This window comes from Solea solea, chromosome 18 (genome assembly GCF_958295425.1).
Source record: "Solea solea chromosome 18, fSolSol10.1, whole genome shotgun sequence".
Lineage (NCBI taxonomy): Eukaryota > Metazoa > Chordata > Actinopteri > Pleuronectiformes > Soleidae > Solea > Solea solea.
In genome coordinates, this window is record NC_081151.1 from 3,926,619 (window position 1) to 3,950,361 (window position 23,743).

Here is a 23,743-nt window from a genome sequence, read left to right on the forward strand (position 1 = left end):
ATGATGATGTTCTTCATCACTCTCCACTGGCTGGATTTATTGTGTCTGAGCCTTTGAAACTTTTAAATCTGCTTTTCCGTTTGAAGCCACCAGAGAGGAATGATGGAAGGGAGCGCACTTCTGTCTTTAAAGTGCGAGACAAAGGAAGTTAGTGCGTTGTATTTTCCTTTGCACTCAAAGTGATATTAAGAGTCGTGGTGGAGACCCATTAGAGATTAAACTTAATGGACTCTTCCAAACAACGGGTTTAAAAGTGTTGCTCTAACAGTTTGTTTTTCTTCTCTCGTTCTTTTTTTATATTTAGTTCCTATGAATAGATTTTCTGGAAGGATCGTGTGGTTCTGCAGTCCACATTTTGACCATTATTTTCTGTTTGGTCCTTAAAATGTCAGAAAACGTGGATCAGTGTTTACTAAACCTGGAAATGAGGATGTTCTCGAATGTCGAATTACGTTTTAATGATTCCTTTGTTACACGGAGCAAAGAAACTACAAAATGATCACAGTCGCTGAAAAATCAGGAAACTTGTTTTATTTGTTGAAGAAAACACCCAGACTGATTAATAGCTGATGTGCAGATATTTGGGAACCAGTTCATTGTACAAAACGTCACAACAGCCTGCTGGAAAGTGTTTTCTTGTCTCTAACACCATGTCCTCTGGACGTTTCCATGACCCATCAAACTGAATTTATGGACACACGTCACAACATCTTGTTCCATTTTCCCGCACGCTTAAAATCCCATGACTAGATTATATTTAGCTGTCAACAACTGCCACATTTAAGTCCTGCTGGTTGTTCTTGAAAATGACTCTCACTTAACAATTATTCTTTATTCTCAGTCTAGTGTTTATAACGTTTGAATTGCCTGTAACCCATTTCACTATCAGACGTTACATTGTGGATCAGTCTGAGTTCATCTCCGTTTTAATTAGCTTGTTGATTAAAGAGTCGTCGGCTTGTTCTTCCTAGAATTCCTTTTTCATACTAAATTGTAATCTGATGACTCTCTATCTGACTGCTAATGCCCTGTGGGAAGTGTGGGCATGATATTGAGTCTTATTTTAAGCTACCATTAATAATAACAATTCTGGGGGTGACAACAGCAGCATCACAGGATGTGTTTGCACTGCGGCTTCATCTGTCGTTCATCATCTGGAGGGATTAACCTTTAGAACACAGAGCTATGTTTAAACGTACAGTTTATACAGAGGCTATAAGAATGTGCGATATAGAGTGTCTTATATCCTTCTTTTTTTTCAGCACAACCTAGACAATCCGATGACAATTATCTTTCATTTTTACCAACTATATAAACACTCCTGAAGCAAAAAGTACTACCCTGCATTTTTAAAGCCTGAATATGTGACCTATAAACACACATCCACAGGATGTCCTAATAAGGAGTTGTGTATTATTCCCACGGCAATTTACCATGGGTGCACCTGCGGCACAGGTCTGTGTTAATTACAACAGGCAAGAAAAGTAATTTGACTGTTTGAACTCATGTTTCTGTGCTCGTGTTTTGAGTTCACGTGTGTGTGTGTGTGTGTGTGTGTGTGTGCACCTGCTCACCTTCTACACAGAAACTTGGACCCGTGTACCCCGGAGTATTTTCTGTCATTTAAAGTTTGACGGGGGGAAAATGAGTTGCAATCCTTTTTCTTTTCTTTTTTCTTTTTTGTCGGCGATGGAGGATGTGTTTCACGTAGGCAGCCAATCGCAGGAGAAAACCTCCCACACTGCTGTGCCTCTGAGAAGCTGAATCATCGCGCTCTGACAGGATGGATGAGGCGGCTGAGAGAACGCCGGGCTCTTCATTGGCTGCTGCAGGTCTGGGTTTCCCAGTTCCTGCTGCCTCTCACTCTGCTCATGGAGGTAGATGATGAATGAGCAGTGGGTACAAAAACAAACCGAAAGAGACAATGCTGACCTTTGTGTGTGTGTGCTTCCTGTGCTTTTATGTTTCATAATTAATCCCACTTTGTTCTTCGGTTCCACTTCTGCACATGCAAAACCTATCCTACCCAATCTGAAACTGAGCGTAGACATTCGAGTGTTATTTATTGTTTGAATAAACAATGTAATAGGACACGCCTGTCAGTCAGTCACATGTTCCAATACTTTTGCTCACATGAAAAATGGGTGGGTTCAAACAAAAGGTGCTATCTTCTAAGTTGTGTATCCAATCCAGATTTAAAGACCTGGAAGTAAAAGCTGAAATGTTCATTGTTTGATGTCAAACCCAAATGTTTTCCGTCTATGGCAAAAATAAAGGCCTCACTGTTTTCAAACTTCTGGAGGGCACTGTCACACTAGAGCTAGAGTTAAGGAATTAGACTTATAAATCATTAGCGGCCTTTAAAAAAAACACATTCACGGCTTTCCAAATGGATTAACTGATGCCACTTGATAGTTTTGCATGGCCCAGCAGTGGCAGCCAATTCTGCTCCCAGATGTATGACACAAGCTGACCTGAGAACAGTGCAAATAGTACACTAGATCAGCATGTGTGTGTGTTAGTATCAGATGTGTCATACAGTTCCAGTACACTTTGAATTCTCACATTCAGAGAACAAACACACGACAGAGGCAGAACGTTCAAAAAAATGAAATGTCGTGAGAAAGAAAAAGTTTTTGCCGGAACAATTAAGTCCTCTCACATTACATGAAATGCAGCCAGACGTGTGTGTGTGTGTGTGTGTGTGTGTGTGTGTGTGTGTGTGTGTGGGTGTTAAAGAGGAGGACTGATGACAACAGTAGGCTGATGATGCAATCATCTGTACTCCACTCATCAAGCTGAATGGGAAATTGCATCACTGCAGACGTGGTCTTGGCATCACTCTGTTGTGTAGGAAGAAACGGTTCACACGACTAAATGATTTACTGATTACGGACCGTTTTCTCAGACCGAATACTATTGTATTCAAACAGATTCATCTTTTCATTTTTCTTAAGTAAAAAAAGTTAAGGCTATTTAAAGGTTCCAGCTGTGTATAATAGATATATAATAGATAATATATAGAAAACTGCACTTTAAGTAGATTAAATAGACTCCATTGTCTTTTACATTTATATTTCATGTATTGCTATATTTTAATTCCATATAATACATATATGATGGTTATTGGTGCACCTGTGAGTATTTAGGGTGCCGGACTAGAGCTGAAACATTTACTCGATTAATCGATTTCTGATGGATTGTTTTAGCTTCTTAAATATGCTCCACATAACAAAGAAATCATTAAAAACTGAATCCTTTTGGTTTGTGGAAAAAAACAAGACAGTCAAGAACATTATCATTTCCAGGTTTGACAAACACAGATCAACGTTTTTCAGCATTTTCTGACATTTCATGGACCAAACGATTACTCGATTAATTACTCGATCGAGAAAATAATCGACAGATTAATCGAATATGAATATAATCTCGCCTGTATGATTTAATAAAATTGCATATTAAAATGCATATTTCTGCCTCTCCTTTTCCTTTTTATTGTGCAAAATAAAAAAATGCGCGCATTCATAGTGATACCGTGTATTGCCATCTATGATGATATTGCGATGAGGTGAAATTTCGATATATCGTGCAGCCCTGATACTCGGTTATTATTTTATATGACTATTAATGGAAAAGCCTCCTCAGACAGTAGTGACTTCAGGAGGAGGAGGAGGAGGAGGAGGAGGAGTCTCCGCTCTCCGTCTCCTCTGTGTTGATGTTTGTTGTTTGTGAGGGAGGCAGTGGAGAGAACGAGGGGGCGGTGTGAGGGTCTTCTCTTGGCCTGCCCGTCTGTACGCCTTTTGAGGGTAAAACGCCGCAACTTTTTCCTCCACGAACGCGGCGGATCGGTGCAACGTTTCCTGAAGATTTGTCCGCCGAATGCTGTCGTGAGATACGTGGACGCGGGGCTGCGAGGTTGTGTTGTGCGCCAACGCTCGTGCTGTGCGTGTTTTATTCGTTCTCTGGAGCAGCGGCCAGTCAGTCAGGATGCTGCTGCTGCTGCTGCTGCTGGAGCTCGCCTGACAAGGAGCGAGCGCCCCGCCGCGTGTGTGTGTGTGTGTGTGAGAAAGGGAGAGAGGGAGAGAGGGGGAGCCTTCTCTCTTTTCCTACACCAACTTCTTCTTCTTGGGAGCAAATTCAGACGGCAGATTTTGTCCACTTTCAACTTTTAACCATGGTGTTCTTCACTCTGTCCTCGGCTCGCAACAAACCTGGGTAACGAAAGGAGTAGCTACGTGACAACACCCCGACACGACGACCAGCGACTTTCCCTCGGTAAGACGGCGCTTCACGGGTCGCCTGAGCGGGCAGAGCCGACTCGTACAGCCGGGATGTGAAGCCTCGGCGTGTGCGGCGTTATTATTAACGTGTCTCTCAGCAGCACAGTCAAGCTTATTGTTAAAGCTCCACAGACAAGTCATACACGGGGGGTATGTGTGGATAAAGTGAGCGGTAAGCAAGCTAGCCTTAAACACACAACTTGACCAACGTGCTAATACTAATAGTAATAATAATTCACTTAATAATAAAAAACTTGCTAGCTGTATTAGCCGTAGCGTCGTTAAATATGAGGTTAAATGCTAGGCTACTAGCTCACAAAGACGCTGAGGTATGTGTGAGCAGTTAGTGAAGTTATTTGCCAAGTTAGCTAACGTTAGGTTAGCCTAACCTGCTGTACTGCCTTCAGCTGTGGTGTTACAGAAACAAACACACAACAATGCCTTCAGAGAACTTCACAAATGCTAACAGGAAGCGAGTGTTTAACTTTAAAAAAAAGTTTTTCTCCCATTCTGCACTCAGCTACACTGTCACCTGAAAACCTCTTCACCTCGACGTCTCTCAAACCTTGAAAAAGAAAATCTCCTTTACATGTAGAGTCTATTGGAGCCAGTGTCAGATTTCACTATCATACACAGTTATCAACAAATAACAAGCCTATTGTATATAGTGCAGTGTTTCTTATACTTTCTTTATGTGAATTCTCATTTCAAAGCCGACAAAGCATTTGTGACAAAAGCAAACTGACTTTTTTTATTGTCATCAGTATAAACTGCTAATATTATTTTGAATAGATAAATACACATTTCCAAGAGAAGCGTGTTTGATAAGGAAGTCAGCCAAATGTATATGTGGTGTATACATATACATGTATATATCTTAAGTAAAAGAGTTCCGTAAAATGTAAATGCAAAGGAACATGGCACAACTGGAAGGCGAAGAGACAGCAATAGTAATTAATTAATATAAGAAGCAGCCAGCAAGGACTACTGCCTTTATTATATTTTCAATTTTGAGCTGGACTGAAAGAAGGATCAGAAAAGTCTTGATTTGTCTGTCTCTGTTCTGACAGAGGGCACTTTATACTGAAGTTGACGGTAAGACCTGAGTGTGACTGCCTTGAACAACTGCTGAACTGAATCAGTTTCTTTTCTTCACAGCGGCGCATCTGCCTGGGATTTTTCAGCTGTGGGGAATTTAATCCGCGATAGATGCATCTCGGGGTGTCAGAGTCCATGAGAGAGTGCGAGTACAGCCAGATCAGCACTCGCAGCTCCACACCGATGGAGACCCCTTACAAGAAAAAGACTCAGAAGAAGAGGAAGTGGGAGTCCTTCCCAGGTCGGAATAAATTTTACTGTGATGGAAGGATTATGATGGCGAAGCAGACGGGGGTTTTCTACCTCACCCTCGTCCTCATTCTAGTGACCTGTGGACTGTTCTTTGCTTTTGAGTAAGTATGGTTCTAATTAATACCCATCAACCGCTAACTGCTTCTAATGTTGTGTCTAATCTGTGTATTTGTTGACTTCCCATGTACTGTTCAAGTATATAAATTTGTCCCTGATATCACACTGGGGTGGGTGTATTTATGCTGATCTCCTCAGGTCTCAGGAACATGTCTGTAGAAACTGGATGGTGATTTGACATTGCCATCTCCGTGTTCAGGAAGTATAAAAACATTTTTTTTAAAGAGGTGGTTTGTTTCACAGTGGCCATTGTTGAATGAAACTGCACTCAAAAAGGTGTGGTCATGTATGCCCTTACATGATGTCATGAGCTTGGAAAAAAGGTGTTGGTGTTGTATTCTGTGCTTGCTGAGATGTCCTTGATTTCAGTACGTGGAAACTAAGCACTGGAGTTTACTATAGTGCAATATGACTTCCCCCATTAGTACTGAGTAATCGCCATGACTTATATCATCGTAGAAACTGAATCTATATTAGATAAGAATTCTGAATCGTCATAAAATTTGTTGCTCACTTGGACAGTCTTATCAGGGTAAAGTGCTTCACAGCCAAAGAGCCTAACAGGCCAAATTTGCAGTAGTTAATGGCTGCTGTTCTGCATCTGCACCGGAAAGATAGTCCATGCTTAATGACACACACTCACGGGCAACACAAGGTGCACTTGTACACTGAGATGGAATCCAATACAACTGGTCTGTCATGCCATCTACTTTTATAAAGTTTTTTTTTTTAATCTTTGTTGACATTGTCAGTCAGTGATAATTCTGCATTCTGTGTATTAAGCCACTTTCAGGCACAAACTTCGGGTAATTACGCCCAGACATTCTCCCGAGGTTGACCGCAGCAGAATGATGCCTGGGTAAAATGTGTTTACAGAAGCAGGAGGACCTCTGGTGGATCCAAGAGAGGGAGTGACACCTGACTTGAACCCACACTCGCTTTGGTTTCTCTAGAATTTCTACTGCTGCTCAGACGTTAACTTGAGACTATGCTCGGGAGCTGGCAGGAGAATCCTGTCTGCAGACATTTACATTACTCATATAGCATCTCCAGACAATCTCAAGAGATTCACAGTTCAGTGCTTGTCTGAATTAAGCGGCTTTATTTTGGTCGTATTTAGTGGGGGCGGTGACGTTGTAATGTCCTGCTCTGTCTCGTAATGTAAATGGAAGGACAAACTATGTTTAAAGAGCGTACTGTTACAGTATAATTCAGTACAACACCAACTAATATGTCCAAAATTAAAATGAATGCCAAGTTGTTCCAGGAACGACTCAATAAAATTGTGAGGGATTATATTTGTGGACCAAGCATTAATAAAATAATTGGAAAAATAAGTGGTAGAACAATCAAACATGACAACATGTCATTTTGGAGGATGCAAGATGCTTGCTTATCATATGTCCCCCCACTCAGACAGAGATCTTCATTTCCTACACTGTGACCAATCAGTGGAGCTGGGCCCAGTGCGCTGTCCTATGTTTGCTGTAACTATGGGGCAGATTTTTTCAAGAACCACAAAGGAACATTTCTGGCACTGTCCACCCTGCCCAGCTGTCCCTGCTCCAAGGACAGAGTCCTCTTGACTTTCCCCCTCAATCTTCCTCCTCCCATCTCCTGAAAGGAGACATTATTCAGACAGGCGGAATAGGACTTGCATATTTGCCTTTCTTGTTGTTGTTATTATTATTATTATTATTGTTATCATTATTATCATTATTATTATAAGTATTATTATTATTAATAATAATAATAATAATAATAATAATAACAATAATAATTGTAATGCATGCGTAGTGCAGGACAGCTTTGCTCTTGTGTCTTTTGATTAGCCTCTGTGTCCTGTTGTGGTTGTTAAATTAGGCTGTGGCACGATCACACCTGGTCTGTGGGGTCCAGAAAGATCCAGCAGATGGTGAGTGTTAAGAGACGGAGACATGCACAAAACATTTAGCAAAGATGTTGCTACATCGCCGTGTTTCCTTTTGCTTTTTTTTGTCTCTGTCTAAGGGGTGCTCAGCCATGCACAATAAACCCTGTTAGTGACTGGCAGACTTTGGTCTGTTTATTATTCTGTTGCTGGCTCCCTCCAGACATTCATGTGTGCTGCTGTTGCACATGTTGCCTTCTCCCCCTTATGCCTCATAAAGGATCACTTGGGCAGATGTTTGAAGTGGTGTTCTATTACACTGTTTTGTGTAAAGTCATATTTGATCTCAATAATTTCAGTTTTTGGCAGAGAGAGCGCTAAAAACTTTGGTTTTAGTATATTTGTATGTGGACACCTTTTTAAGATGTTGTGGTCCCATCTTCAGAACCGTGCTGTGTCTTTAAAGGGGGAATAGTGGCTAAATGGCTGTTATTGTCATGTATTGAAGGACTATTGATTAAACAGCTACATTTGAAGCACTTTTCAATAGTAAACTGATTTGTTTTTGGCCAATTACTGTATACGTAAAAGTGAAAGTCCAATCCTTGGAGCCCAGTAGAACCTCTAGGGATGGGGGGAATGTTGATTTGATTCAGCAAGAATATATATTGTAAATGTACAACACACAAAGCTGGTACAGCAATACATACATATTCCTGCAAGACTGGCGCCACCATTGCTTCAGTTGTTAGTGGCACGATTCATCTGATTTCCATACAAGTGATTTCCATACAACGGAACAGGAGCTATAAATGGTAGCTCTTACCTTGATAACGTGGATGTCTCACTCACGCTCTGCTTGTCGCCTGCAGCTCATTGTCTAACAGTTTGTTCTTGTAGTGTTATTTCTTGCTAAAATTGGACCACATTATTTCTTGTAAAACTGTGCTACAAAATGTTCATCTTGCAGTGAGGACCTTTAAAACAAAACAACAACAAAAAAACCCTCACTAAATCTCAAGTCAAGAGCCCACATCTAGTTAGATGCAGCTAGAGCTGGTTGAGAGAGGTACAATTGTCTACTTTAGTACTGTTTTATCAGTCACATTTTTTCCTGCTTGCAAATTTTGATCAAAGGTACTGCAAAATGACTGTGCGGATTCATTATGATTAAACTGCTTTTAATTAGAAACTGTATGACCTGCTTTTTGAAATTGAAGCACAGGTTTTCTAGTCAAGAAAAAGGAGATAAGCCACTTTGGCATGTGGTTCGCCCGGTAATCCTGTCACAAACGGTGTCAAATGGTTGTAGTTTGTAAACAAGAAAGACATCAACATAGTCAAGCTTTTACCAGAGCCTTTCAGTTTATTTTCGATTTCCACAGGACATTATCAACCGAGCAGTGGAACATGCAACTGCATGCAAACACCTTTTAAGTTAGACATACCATCCAGGTGTTTTGAATCCAAGAGGGACAGACCCACCTGTAGTTACAGTTACAGACAAGTTCATTTGGTTAAATTTTAAGGCCTTAAGACATACTTTTTGCATAGTTTGTGTACTATGTTCCCTACATACTACATACTGTATATGTCTCTTTTGAAAGACCTAATGTTAAATAAGGGAGTCAAGAAAATGAAGAAAGTATTAATTGAGTTAACAGAACTCTTAGGCACGGGGCAGTTGGTTGCATTAAAGGAAAGGGACTTATTTTTTATTATAAAGTGTGCCATAAATCAGTATTTTTTTTTTTTTACTCTACTGTTGTAATATAAAGCATCTCACACACTGCTATCAGGTCTTATGACAAAATGATGTCCTGTTCTCTTATCTCCTTTTGCACCAACACGTAATCTTGGGAGCACACATTCTTTATATGTTGTAAGATGTTATGTCGTAATGGAACAATACAGTTTGAAGCTGATACGATCACGATTGTATGTATAAAGGTTTATTGACGTGGCCTCTAAAGTAAACTATTTAAGTGGACAAATAGACCAAGGTCAATATCTTTTGAAAAGAAAACCCTTTACCTCCTTTAAAAAAATGCAGTATTGTATTGTATGGCTGCTTCATGTAGAAAATACACAGGCAAAGCAGTGTTGTCCCTCCTTTTGTTAAAACAATATTAAGTGTATTAGTTACCTCTCTTGTCTTCATTAGTTTAGCACAATAAGGAAAATATCATATGATCATTTTGAAACAGTCTTTGTCCCCATAGCTGCAGTAAAGTTCTTGTCTCATTTAGTGTCATTGACTCACATTTTATTGAATAGAGGAAGTTCTCACACATGAAGACAACATAATAATAAGAAAGCAACTCTGATAAATGTACTACTTTTCAAGTGGGTAAAGAGGACAGTCAACACCATACTTGACTATTTAATAATGTAATATTTCAACTGGCAATGTTCAGGTTTTTAGCTTAGTGAAAGGTAGCATAAATATGATCAGTGCCATTTACTGCTACATTGAGACGGTTGCTGCTACATCTTCTGGCCTATTACACAGATGCATACAGTGGCTTGAACGTGTCCTTAAAATGGAACAGAACCCCAATACTGAAGACAGCTATTAAGCTTCTGATTTCCGTCCAAAACCCAATGGAGCCCAAGAAAATAGTGACCAAACCCATGAGGTGTCACAGATTTTTTTGTCCAAGCCCAGACATGCATTCTATATATTTTTTTGGTCATAGCTAGACTAAGGTCAAGTGTACTCGGACTGTCACACATGTAGTTGTAGCCTTTATATATGGTTACAGCAATTGACAAAAGTTTGCGTTACATCCAGGAGGAAGCAACAACCAACCCCATGAACACATAATCCAACAGTCATTTTTGGATTTATGTCCAAACCTTGCCTGACCTGACAGTTTATTTCTTATCCAGTAAGAGAGTTTGTGTTTTGTAAGAGGAATAAGTTACTTTCAATGCAAAACGGAACGTTTCTAGAGCTTACACACCGGGACTGGACATCGACACAGTCTTTACCCCCACCAGCTCCCTAGAACAAAGTCTATGTAATGCTTGAGTTGAGGTGCAAGCAGACAAGTTATCATACATTTAGATGATAAGTCAGCCGTACTAATACTCAGTGTTGACCTGGTCCTGTTTGTGTTGTCTTTTCTTCTCTCTGACTTGCGGCAAGCATTCCGTTGACACTCTGTCCTCTGTTTGTCACAGCTTTCCCGTGGTAGCACATCAACTCCCTTTGCCAGGGGTAATTGAGTGCATGACACATGCTGGTTTTTCGAGTCTGTTCACAAATTTGGTGGTGCCTCACGTCATGTCACATACTGTGTAAAAGCAGTCCTTTAAGGTTGTGGTGTGCATCAGGCAAAAATATAAACGTCTGCAGAAACATATTATGCCAAACCCTTGTTTTCATGTAGCCTGATGAGTAATGAAACAACTGTATGTGTAAAACTGGTTTTAAATATGTCTGTATTTTCAAAGGTTGACAGACCTTTGGAGATCATAGCATGTTGATTAGCTTAAGGAAAATGTAAAGCTGCAGAAGAAAGTAAACCTCAGGTGACACTGAAAAACACAGTTCACAGTTTCATTGCTGCATCAAACTATGATCAAAGTTCCTCAAGCTTAACTCTTAAAGCTGAGAGTTTAAAAAGCTGGCCAGCACCATAACAGGATTAAGGCCTCATCCGCACAGAAACAGATCATTCCCTATATGATCTTTTTCTTTTTCATTCTTACAAGGTTTTCAAGAGATGTCTTCATCCACATGAAAGCCTATCCACTCTGATACCCATTTACCAAAAATAGTGGTTCTGTCCTCCCAAAACGACAGTTCTGTGTGTATAAATAACTAAAGTGGACTCTCCTGGATTTTTACATGTGTACAGCCCCTTTTGTGGGAATTGTGATATTGCTAATCTGGAGTGGATTATTGTTGAGATTAACACACTTTCATGGGGGCAGATGAAATGGGAAACCTTTGGAGACATTACTGGGGCAGTGTTCAGTTGAAGTGATGTAACACTGTCCCACTGGGCCACAGAGGACGCTTCCTTTAAAAGAACAATACTACCAGATGTACCAGGGTGGCGGCACTGGTTGATTTTTTTTTTTCTAAACAACGACATGGTTGGTTGTGCTTTGCTTTTAAGTATACAAGAAGAAAAAAATAGATCCTGCATTTATAAAGTCCTATCTCCTGTGGTTATTGTGATTGATATTGAGCTTGATTAGCAGTAAGATGCAGTACCTGCAAGATGCAATGGATGCCGCTCATACAGATGGAGATATTAGATGATACCCATGCTAAACATTGATTGGCCTTTGTTGTTCTTTTTGCATATCCTGTCTGAAAGCCACAGTGTTTCCTGCTCAGAGTGGAAGTTAATGTTTTTAATGGGCTTGTTTAGGGAGGGAAGTTGATACTGTGTATGGATTAACTGTTTTCTATTTGGCCTACATTTTTACAAAAATAGTATTTTTTTTGTAAGCAACATTTAAATTGGCTTGCATTGGGCTGCATCAGCAGAGTGCATCACGTTGCTGCTTACTGCTTCTTGAATAGTACAGTCATTGCTTACTCTATATTAAGTTACTCTACAGTGATGCTAATATCACCATAAATCATGATATTGGTTGCCTTAAGGTATTAGCTATCAAACCTTTTATTACACTGACTTCAGCAGTCAGTAATTTGGGGATTGTCAACAGTCAAGCTGTAAGCCTCTATAAATGGGTATCAATAGAGCGCAACAGTGACGGCCCACATTTAGAATGACTTTGTTTCTACAAGTAAATAACAAAGCCTGAAATGCTCACACACCAAAAGTCACAAATACAGTAGAGTATACATCATGCAGGTTATCTTCAGTAGATCTAGGTCAACTGGACTAGCTTAAGTTAGGTTTGAAGACGTGTTCACCTCTCATCCACAAGGCTTATTTACCTCTGTTCAGCACTGAAGATGACTATGACGTTGGATGAATGAAAACCTTCACAGATATCATGGATGCTGTAAATTGCCGGATTTCCATTCTGGGCTTTCTTAGCTTGTTAGGTTAATGTACTAAAAGCAAGCTAGGTTTTATAGGTTAAAATGAATTTATTTATGTATTTAAGGAAAGGGACAATGTCAACATTGAATTGTAAATATGCCTGAGGCCAATTTCTGCCTGTAGTCCCTTGGCAGGTTGATGTTATAAGGGATAAAATTGAAAAAACACAGGGACATGAGAGCTCACAAAAATACATCCGTAAATGCACAAGTTGATTTGACTGTTAAGTGTTCACCTGACACAAGCTCATTTACGTTTAAAAGAGAAGTTATTTTCCCTTAATCTCTGTCCTCGGCTGCTCTCTAATGATCGCCTGTTTAAATTGTGACTGTGACAAAAATACACTGGCACTCTGAAAAGCAGAAACTCAGTCTTCAGCCTCAGCAGCCGTATGTTTTGTTGAAACATTTAAATGCTTTGTAATGAATGTCACCATGCTGTCTGCATCTTGTTGAATGTCTTTCTTTTATTTTCATTCCTTGGGGCTTCAGCTCACTTATGTGTCTGTTTCCAGGGTAACCACCGCATTCCCTTTCAGAATTCACCATATCTTACCACTGGATACTGTCCGTTGCCATGACAACAAAGATCCTAAATTCCCAGTTAAATATACATCTCGGTATTTAACAAAGGGGGTAAAATGACGATGTAGCTTTGGAAATGTCCAGTTCTTTCTTTCATGTCCACATTTTACAACAGTCTAGGGTTGTTGGACTTGGCTCAAGGTCTGAACCGACCACACTCAACGAATGATAAATATTGATTTCCTGTACGTTGTTTTTAGAGATTTAAACTGGGTAAGATGTTCCCTGCTGGCAGCTCATTCACATGTTTATCGATCAGTGCCTATAGGACGTGCAGGCTTGTGGCTGCATCCATTCCCACTTCTCTCGCTCTCTCCAGTGATTTTACTGTTTTCATTATGTTCCTGATGTCACACAACACATTGAGATACAGCTTCTTAGGACAGTATTGTGCTGCTCGGGCAGTCGTCTCTGTCACCACAGCTTGCCAGAAGACAAGTTTTGAATTAAAGCAACGTTTCCCAGGAAAACTGCATACATCTACACGTTCTGTTTTCCCCACAGAAAAATAACACTTGAGTGTGTTCACGTGTTGAGAACTTTGGCGCTTCACATGTTCATAGATTATTTTTAAATCATTCAAATTTTGGTTTGATTTTTACAGATTGTTACAGATGAAGCGCCCTCACTCAAAGTTGGCCAAGCTTTTTACAACTGTAGTGATTTTCCATTAGCATCTCTAATTGGTGGATTCCATAATGTGCTGTGTGACTAATCAGGCTGAATAGATAGCAAGGTTGAATGCCGTGATGAATAGATGTTGTTGACATCAGACTTGAATTTTTGCTTTCCAGGGACAAATGCAGACGGACATCTGCAAAGTGCAGCCTACTACTGGTTTTCTTTTAGATCCCCCATGTGAGAAAAAAGAGGAAATACAGCAATACATAGTTTGGTCTAATAACATATCATTTCAACCACAATTAGGGTTTCAAAAAAACGATTTGTTATTGATATTCGTACCTGGCCTATAGCTCCGAGCTTAGAGGGTTGTTTGAGTGATAAGGTTACAGCCTTCACGCACTGACGACCTTAGACAAGAAACAAAGAGCTGAGCTGTTCTCCAGCATAAATGGAGAAGTCAGCTATTTCTAGCATTTCTTGAATTGTGCTGAGCGCTGCCTAAACTGTCAGAAATCAGCTGCTCTTCTTCTGTTATTTGTTTCCACTCTGGATGTTGAAGAAGATCTTTTTCAGAGATATTAACATAAATTGACCCCTGAAAAATGTAATATGTAATTTCACAATATGGCAAAATTTAGTTGGTTATGTTATTTTGACTTCCAAGTCTAGATTTCTACAGCTAAAAATATTCAGTCTACATAACTGTCTTCTGGGTTTTGAAGATTGTAAGACGGCAGAAAGACATTCGAGAATACGGCCTCAATCAGAGAAGAAAATAATCCCTGTATTAAATGACATTATGAGGATACAGTGGCCAAGATAGTGCTAAACATGTACAATTTATTGTTGAAAACATTGAGGAAATGTCCAACTTAACACAGTGTTGTCCTGCCTGGAGCCCCCTGCTAATGTCCCACACAACTGTTATTTTTGCTTAAGATTCACAGAGTATCGAGACAGTGGGTGCTCAGTGGACTAGACAGTGACCAGTCCGATGAGGTTTTTAATGGAAAATCAGTTAGTTTCACAGTTCAAATGTTGCTCATTAAAAGTGTTCCATATATCTGATTCAGACATGGTCACGTTTTTAACGAAAAATGATCTTTTATTTTGTCATTTTTCTCACAGGTGACCCACTATAGCTAAATGGCATGTTGTACCTTACTTTAACAATAAGTTATAATGCCAGCCACTCGGGAAATCACACATTCTCCCAATCCTTTTTATCATTGGTGGAAGCCAACATGGCACACCTAAATATAGTTTGGCTCGGTTTATTAGATTAACTGGTGTTGGCACAGATCAGCGGATGTAACTGCCCTCCTAAGGTGAGACCATCTGAAGGCTGGTGAGATGTATGACAGTGGAGTCATGTCCTTTAACAATCTATAGTATTATATGAGTTTTTATGGTGCATTTGCTCTGAAATATCTTTGAACGAAAGCCTTTTGACAAATAACTTAAAACCGCCGTGTGAAGCTTCTGTTGATTTTTGTTATTTGTGATGTTCTTATTCTGCCTCTGTTTGGTCTTTGTGAATAGAAACGGTGTAACATTATTTCATATACAATACTATCAAACCTGACTGATGGAGCTTTTGTGTGTTTACAACAGCAAAGCTGGGGCAGTCGGGAGCAAGAAGCATTTACCCTGTCAAACTGCTGAACAACCAGCTTCTTTGAGCAGCAGAATTCTGAATTCTGAAGCTTTACCTCAGTGCTTATTCGTGTTCTCAGTCATATTCCAACCTGTCTGCAGCCATCACTTTCCTAGTGCTATGTTGCTCTTGCCTCCATCTGTCTCGGCATAAAACTCATCACTCCCCGCTCCAAAACTAGAGTTTTAAGTTTGTGATGCACAGAATCTGTTTGCAGTTATCTGCACATGAATGAGAGGTTTTGCAAAATTTTTGGCTGATTTTTATTGAAAACCTTGGCTTTATGTGCTGTACTCCTTTTTGCATTCCTTAACAGCAGCTCCCAAAACATATGGCTACCATATGTGCGTTTAGTTTTCCTTTTCTGGTATGGCTTCTATTTGCTGACCTCAAATGGAATCTAATAGACCAAAGACGAGCAAATGAAATGGGATGTGACGGCATGGGCTGCACCTCTGTAAGACTTAATGTGATTACTGTAATAACCACCTGCACTGTTAGACATTTAATGGGATTATGTGAAGTTGTCTCATTAGAACAGATTACAGCACAGGGGACTGACCCTCGTGTGTTAATCTGCCTGTCTCTTTAAGAGGATATATACACTTATTGGTCATTAAATAGCAAGTATACGGGATATATATATATATGTATGTGTATATATATATGTATGTATGTATGTATATATATATATATATATATATATATATATATATATATATATATATATATATATATATATATATATATATATATGTATGTATATATATATATATATATATGTATGTGTGTATATATATATATGTATATATATATATGTGTGTATATGTACACTTACTAGTTATTTGTTTGCTGCTCATTCATTTTGTTCTCTCTTTATCTATTTCTGTCCTATCAGTTGTAAGTACCTGGCGGAGGAGTTGACCCCGATCATCCCGGTCATAGGAGGTGCGCTGTTTCTATTTGTGCTGGGCACACTGCTAAGAACCAGCTTCAGTGACCCAGGGGTGCTGCCCAGGGCAACCCCAGATGAAGCAGCTGATCTTGAGAGGCAAATAGGTAAGTCTATGCTGAACAATTTTGGCTTATGCTTTCTTTTCAGAGAGGTGTCTCTTTGGTGTTTCTGCCTTTTATTTGATAATCAACAGGGAAGGGACAGATAAAGCACATGGGCTGAGACAAAGGTTATGATATACAACAACTGGATCCACGGACAGAATATGATGATTACAATTATGTGGCACATGCTGTAACCATTTTGCCAGCAGAGCACTGTTTTTAGTAGCCGTTAAACTTCCCCATTCATCTTTTTGTTTTCCTCCTTGTCAGAATACTTCTATCTTGGATACTGAATCTGTCTGACACTAAGAATTCTTTGTGCCTATACAACCTTCTATCAAGAGATTATCTTGTTGATCTGGTGTCTGTAGTTTCACTGTGTAGCTTAAGAAATAGGGCTGAATCCTCCCTTACGTCTTGACGTCTGTATTTAGTCTGAGGTGAAGAATTTATGCTGTTTGTGCCTAACGGCCTTTGATCCGTTTTCCACTCTTGAGTTATCCATTGGCCCTTATTTGATGCATTACCTCACTCATAAATTGCATTCTGATAACTTTGGAATCTAATTTATGATGTGAAAGGTAAAACTGTTGGTGCATTAGGAACCACTTGGTAACTGAATTACCAGCAATCACATCAGTTGACGATTGTTCACCAAGAGTCAGAAACTGCCAAAGCTACTTATTATGGTTTTGATCAATTGTGTTCATGAAAATCACAGGGTTAGGGTTACACAGGTGTCTCCTTGTTGACTTTGTGTGACGTTTTTGTTTAAATAAATGTGTAGTTTTTTTTCTCCAAATAAATCCAAGGAACCCAGTATCTGGACACAGATGGTGACAGATAACATTCAGGCTTCATTTATCTCATATTTGATATAACTCAAGGAGATTGTGCAGGTGTTGCTACAAGCAAAGTAGGGGTGTGTGATATGGAAAATATATCATTTGACAATGTTTTTACAGAAAGATCATGATTTTATCAAAATTGTTGTTGTTTTTACTATAACAGTGCAAACAAACTATTTCTTCATGAAGAAGAAGAAGATCAAGAAGATTTCTGAACAGATTTGAATGAGTTTGTATAATTAATAACGTGTAGCAAGTACAATGGACATTTAACAAGTATGTAAATACACTCAATCTCCACCACCTTCAGTCTTAAGTTACCCGTTGCCTCTGCTGAATGCAGTGTGTCTGCTCCCCTACTTGTTACACTCCCAGCATATAGTTTAGGCAGTTGTCTCTTAAGGTTGTTAAAAAGGTTTGTCCTGTTGCCATTTGAACCTCATCTGTGCAAAGTTTTGCAACTAACTGTTGTTTGTGCATTGTCGTTTGGGGAAAAGCCAAACCAGTTCCATATAATGGAGGTGGAGTTCTTTTTATTGACCATCTCCTCCGTATTTGTTTTTATTGTCAGCCATGGCTTCCCACGGCACTCTGAATCAATGAAGTGGAATAGCAAATCATGTAATTTGGCTCAGAACATAGAACTGCAGTGTATAGAGAGTGTGCCTTAAGATTAGATGATACCACCCTTACCTTGAGTAACCTTGAGTAACCTTGAGTAATACCTGACAATCGTGGTTAACATCTGTAGCAGATATAGTTGGCTGTCCTGTGGCATAGAAATGTGTGTTATCTCTTTTACGCGACATTGCCTGCTTGTATGTGATGGCCGAGTGAAGACTCTCTCTACCCTCAGAAAATTGTATGTGTCTGTCACAAGATGAAGCAACGTTAAGCTTTTATTTTCTTAGTAAACATGTGTACTCTTACTCTTGTCATGTGTGCACTTGTCATGGTTGCAGGCTACACTGCAGCCTTTTATTTGCTCAGGCTGAGGCAATAGCGTCCTTGTGCCCTGTAGCCAAATTGATTAAACAGCTTTTAAAAAAACCCTATAGGTTTGGTGCTTTTACTTAAATGTTAAGTGTGATGCTCCTGTTTCCCAGCAATGGCATGGCTTCCCATGCGCTTTAGGCCACTAGGGCCTCATTAAATAAACTCTAGACTGGCTTAATTAATCTCATTAGGAGACTTGAAAGCTTTCGGAGAGAAGGTGAAGCATAGAGTGTGGAGTGAGGGGCTGAATCAGCAACGTGCAGGAGTAACGTGTAATCTTGGCAAGCATTTATTCCGAGGATACCCAAATTAAATGTCTAAAGCCACTGTGCCCTGCTCTCTACCATCGGTTAATTTAATTTAGCAACTTGTGCCCATGTCATAGCAATTTTCTCTTTCTCAACCGGAATATCTTGTTTAGTGACAAATGAGTGTCGTCAAGTTGTTGAAATTGTATATGATGGTTGTAAATATTTGGTCTGGTTATAGTGATATTATCCCCACTAGCTTATTCGATATGTGGCTGCAAGGCAACACATGTAGCCAGATGGATGTCAAACAACCTTAGTCACACCAATTAACTAAGGGTGTATTTACACCTAAAAGTCTACTGTGTTTCTCCGCATCTAATGGAAATTTTATATATTGTGCCGCCACGGCTGCTGGAGCCACTGTTAGCAGTGGTTTTTGTTGGCTTTGTGTGTGTGAATTATTTGAAGTGACTGTAGATCGCCCTCAGTATTTAATGTGTCAAATGACTGACAGCCTTCAGATTTTTCCATCATGGTAGAAGAAATGAAGGAGAATTCTCGGTCAATGCGACTCCAGCTCGCCTCTTTTTCTTGGCCACAGGCATAAAGGTCCTTAGCCACAGTTGTAGCCCTCTGTTGGCGGCTTTGTGGCCCTCTGCGGTGATGATGCTAGCTGGGCTAAATGTGCTTTCTTACCTGGGGAGGAGGAATAGTTGGGAACTGCCAGACATGGAAGATGGATATGTGTAGCAGTAAAACAGCAGTGTTTTCCCTACCATTATATTAGGGGTGCCATGCCCCGCCCCCAACGGCACCCCCAGCCATACCTGCATGTATGCTTAAATAAATAAATAAATAAATAAATAAATAAATAAATGAATGAAAGAAACATGAAACCATGATTCCTCTAAGTGTCTGTCTTTAAGTAGATTATGGAGCATCACTACTTTATGGGACCAATTCACCCTAATTTTCACCTATATGAAAGTGTTGAGATGAATGTTTAGATTTATTTTTGATTGAGCAATAACTTGGTGGTTGCATGGTTGCAGTGCCTCATTGTGTACCTTGGCAGTGTTTCAATAAAACAGCCACTTCCCATTGCATTTGTGATGCTGCCAGGAAACATATAGCCTGCTTTAGTGTTGTACCATTATAAGTCCCATTATCATCTTCCATTTGAAAGAAAAGACTTGTAATTGTGCGCACACACACAGACAGACAGACAGATAGATACTTTATAATGGGAAATTAACGATAGTGAGACCTAAAGGTTGCTGCCTTTTGGACAGCTTGTGAAAAGGTAGGAAATCTGTTAAAATTAACTTTCTTAATGGAATTAAGAAAGTTTCATCCTGTTTTCAATATCTAAGGCCCTGCATTTCCAAATTATCAAGCACTCTTCCTCTTTCCCCTTATGTCTCCCCCTTATTGTTGTTGTTTTGGTTGCTGTTTGGTATAGTAGCTATGGCAGCTTGACATGCAAGACATTAGTAGAACATCTGTAATCTCTTAGCTTATTCATCCAACCCCATCCCAAGCCCCAACCAACACTTTCGTTTTTATCACCCGTCTTTGCTCTTTGACCATTGGTTTCCAAGCAGTGATTGGAATGAAATGTATATATTTGTTAAAGGTTTAGTGCCCACTGCCCAGACTGTAGAAGCCCGCCACAGACTAGTTTATTCTGCCACAATTTAATAACACAATAATATATAGATGAAATATTTAACATGGTGTCATGCTCTGTTGCTTTACTGTAGAGCTGTGTGCGGTGCATCAATTTGCTCACGCTCTCCTTTTTCCCTGCAGACTCTCTCTCCGTTTCTCTTATTTATACTGGTAGTTTCTGCTTCAGCTGTACACATTCTTACTTGGTTAATGTAGTTCCCAAGCTTTTATATATTTCCTCGCAGTATACAGTAATCACATTTTTTAAGCTTTTAGGATGCTGCCAGTTACCATTGCATTGCCCTCTTTGTTCCATGTAATATCAATATTTAACACATTGTTACATAAATTCTGTTTCTATGTGGAGCACTCAGTATATGTTATTCATCTGTAGAGCATTTTGAGACGTACAGTACTTCTAGTATATAAGGTCCATTGTAAACCATTTTCTCACAAAGTTTTACAACAAAGCACAAATGACATTGTTCACAAAAAGTTCTGTGGTCCCTATCATAGCATTGTCAACCACACTGGACCAGCACTGCATGTACTGGGCAGCCAAATTTGTGTCAGTAAGGAAACATACACTTTCGCTATTTACAGATATCCTGGCATAGGGTTACCTCATTATCACCTGCTCAGCATGCAGGCAGAATACAATATAACCAGTTCTATCTTTCTAGGTGTTCAAGAGATTGTGTCAGTCACAATAATCAAGCCTCACAAACTGTGCGTCCCATTTGTACGTCTATCTCTTGTTTATTCCACCGCCTCTGTTGCTTTCAACAGAACTCAATGTTTTTTGTCTCTCTGACTAAGACAGAACTTTTTTCCCAAGATTTTTTTCTTCTTTTTCTTTTTAAATCAATATGTCCTTATGTAACTGTTTAGATTCTGACAATAAGAAAAGAGCTGACACAGAGGGAGCACGAGCAAAACTGACACATTTAATGTCAATACTGCTATATTGTACTGGCGTTTTTTTCCCCATACTTTATTATGTTGAGGTCAGGCTACATATTTTCAGCACGATTATAGCCCTATCCGACATATGTGGTGTGGTTCTGACTCATCTGCCCTGTGTTATACCATGTAGTCAGTCAGTGAATGACCGTGATCAGATCTGGGATGCCTTATGACCTCCCACCAAAAAAGTCTGGCATTTCAGATTTTTGTGATGAGTTTACCACCAGTTCCCTTTTTAGGGATTGACGGTCCAACCTGTTCTCACAACCCAAACCCAAAGAGCTACTTGAGGTCCTCCATTGTTTTGTGTTGTGTTGTTGTCTGTTGTGTCAGGTTCAATGTTGTCATCTGTTGTCGTCACACCTGTACAACTTAATGCTACGTATCTCTTGCCATCAGGCACAGCCCACATTCTGCATTTGGCTGTACGGGGTGACGTAGCTCAGTGGTAGAGCGAGTCGTCTTTCTTACTTACTGTACTTGAAGCCTAGTCCACTAGTCCACATGCCGATATGTCCTCGGGCAAGACACTTAAGCCCATGTTGCTCCTGACGGTTGTGTCGGCAGCGTGTGAATGGGTATGCGTTGTAACTGTAGTGTAACGCAGCTTTGAGTGGTCATCAAGACTAGGAAAGCACGATATAAATACAGACCATTTACCGTACTGAACCAAACACACACAGCAATAAACACGGCTTTGATAACATGTGTGTTTATTGTCTTCTTTCTTGTTTGGCTACATTGATGAATGGTTACAGGAATTCATAGCCGTGTGACTGCTTAATGCAAAGATGGTGTAGTCTGATGTCGGTATTAGTTGCAGTTTGATTTACAGTTTCTCTTATTTACTCAGTTTAAATGCCCTGCATTAAATCAAATAAAACATTTTCTTTAAATCACACATTTGAAGGCGTAGCTAATATTTGAGTGTTGCAAATGAAAAACCACAATCTCTCTCTCATCACCTATCTATATATATGTATATAACATATAACATATCTTAATTGCAGCAAACATTTTTGAACCCACCAGTAGACCATACAGTTTTGTAATTCACCAGCAGCCACATAAATATTTGATGGTGTTTTAAGTCCAAGTGCTAGGAGGCTCAAGTTCGACACCAATCCTATTGATCTGTTGACTAAACAAAGGAGAACCTAATGGTTGTACAGTATGAGACATCAAGGTCTCTCATCCTGCATGTACTTTAGCAGAGAAAGCTGATGACTGTGCCTCTGCCGTCATTGCTGTCTGCCAAGTGCTTTAGCCTGTGGAAACGCAGTGCGAGTGGGTGTTTTTGAAGTACAGGCCACCTCAAACAAAACTGAATATGGCATGTGTGCATGAGTTAGCATACATGAGGCATAATACTGGATTTATGATCTTTACTCTCAGTGTAAACTGTCATGGAAAGAAAGTGAAATGAAGAAATGTAGCCTAGCTTGGTTTCTTCTTTTTTATCCCCACTTGAAATGGAGTCAGGTTTATCTCTTCAGTGTGCCACATTTGATGATGCGTGTCTGTTTGCTTGCCCAATATGTCAGGATTAGAGAGGCTGGCATCAGTTAATCGGTCATGTGCCAAATCCAAAAGACTCTACCGCACTAATTGGAGTGAGAGATGGCCAACACGGCCTGCTTCCTTCCTTGAATGCTTCCTTCCTTCCTTCTGTCCTTCCGTCCACCTTATATGGTCCAAGCTTTTTTTGTGAATGTCAGCTGTCATCCAAAGTCAAGCCAAGGAAGCTGTTTTGGCGAGGCACAGATTTAGGGCCCCTGTATGAAGGATGAGCACACTACGAGGCGATCAGTGATATTCAGGGTTTTCATGACTGCTGGATAAATCAGTATATGGATGTTTGAAGGTGAAGATTTCAATGCTTTGTTATTATTTTGGATGCATGCATGGAAAACGAGGAATATATTCCACGTCTTCTGTGAGAGGAAAAGCAGTCACATTGCAAAAGATGAGTCATTATGCTCTGACAAGACCTTGTGCTTGGAATTGCTTCATTTAATTCACTAGTTTTTGAAATCGGGGCAATGATTACTACCCACCTATTTCTCTGCTTTCAAGTTTTACTTTTCAGCTGCCACCCACCACTGCCATCCACTGGTAGTGTCCTCTGACTCTTCCCACTCTGCCAAGGTGTATAACTTAATATTAAACTGAAGATTGCATAATGTGGTCTTTTTGTATGAAGATTAAATCTTGCTGAGGAGACAAAAGCAGACAGCCTGCTGCTGATGCAATCAGAGATACTTGATTGGATGATGTGATTATGGTTCTGCCTGTTAATGCACTCAATGGAAGAGTAAACTGTGCCATCTTTTAAGGGTCATGGGTGGCTGCAGCCAATCACAGCTGGGGACAAATTTTACACTCCATCATCAATAAACTAAATTTGTTTTGGTCGACAGCAGTCTTAGAGAACAGA

At 39.8% G+C, this 23,743-nt stretch overlaps 1 protein-coding gene across 3 annotated transcripts in view; it reads left to right on the top strand.

The window, feature by feature from the left end:
* The first annotated feature begins 3,718 nt into the window (after positions 1–3,718).
* Positions 3,719–23,743, top strand: part of zdhhc14 (zinc finger DHHC-type palmitoyltransferase 14) — a 35,611-nt gene continuing 15,586 nt past the window's right edge. For 2 of the 3 annotated variants that reach the window (XM_058614617.1, XM_058614619.1), the window contains exons 1-3: positions 3,719–4,275; positions 5,439–5,731; positions 16,414–16,574. In XM_058614617.1, coding sequence (XP_058470600.1) covers positions 5,490–5,731; positions 16,414–16,574 — 403 coding nt within the window. In that variant the 5' untranslated portion in view covers positions 3,719–4,275; positions 5,439–5,489. The remainder of the gene's footprint in view (positions 4,276–5,438; positions 5,732–16,413; positions 16,575–23,743) is intronic. The other variant, XM_058614618.1, reaches the window with a different exon arrangement.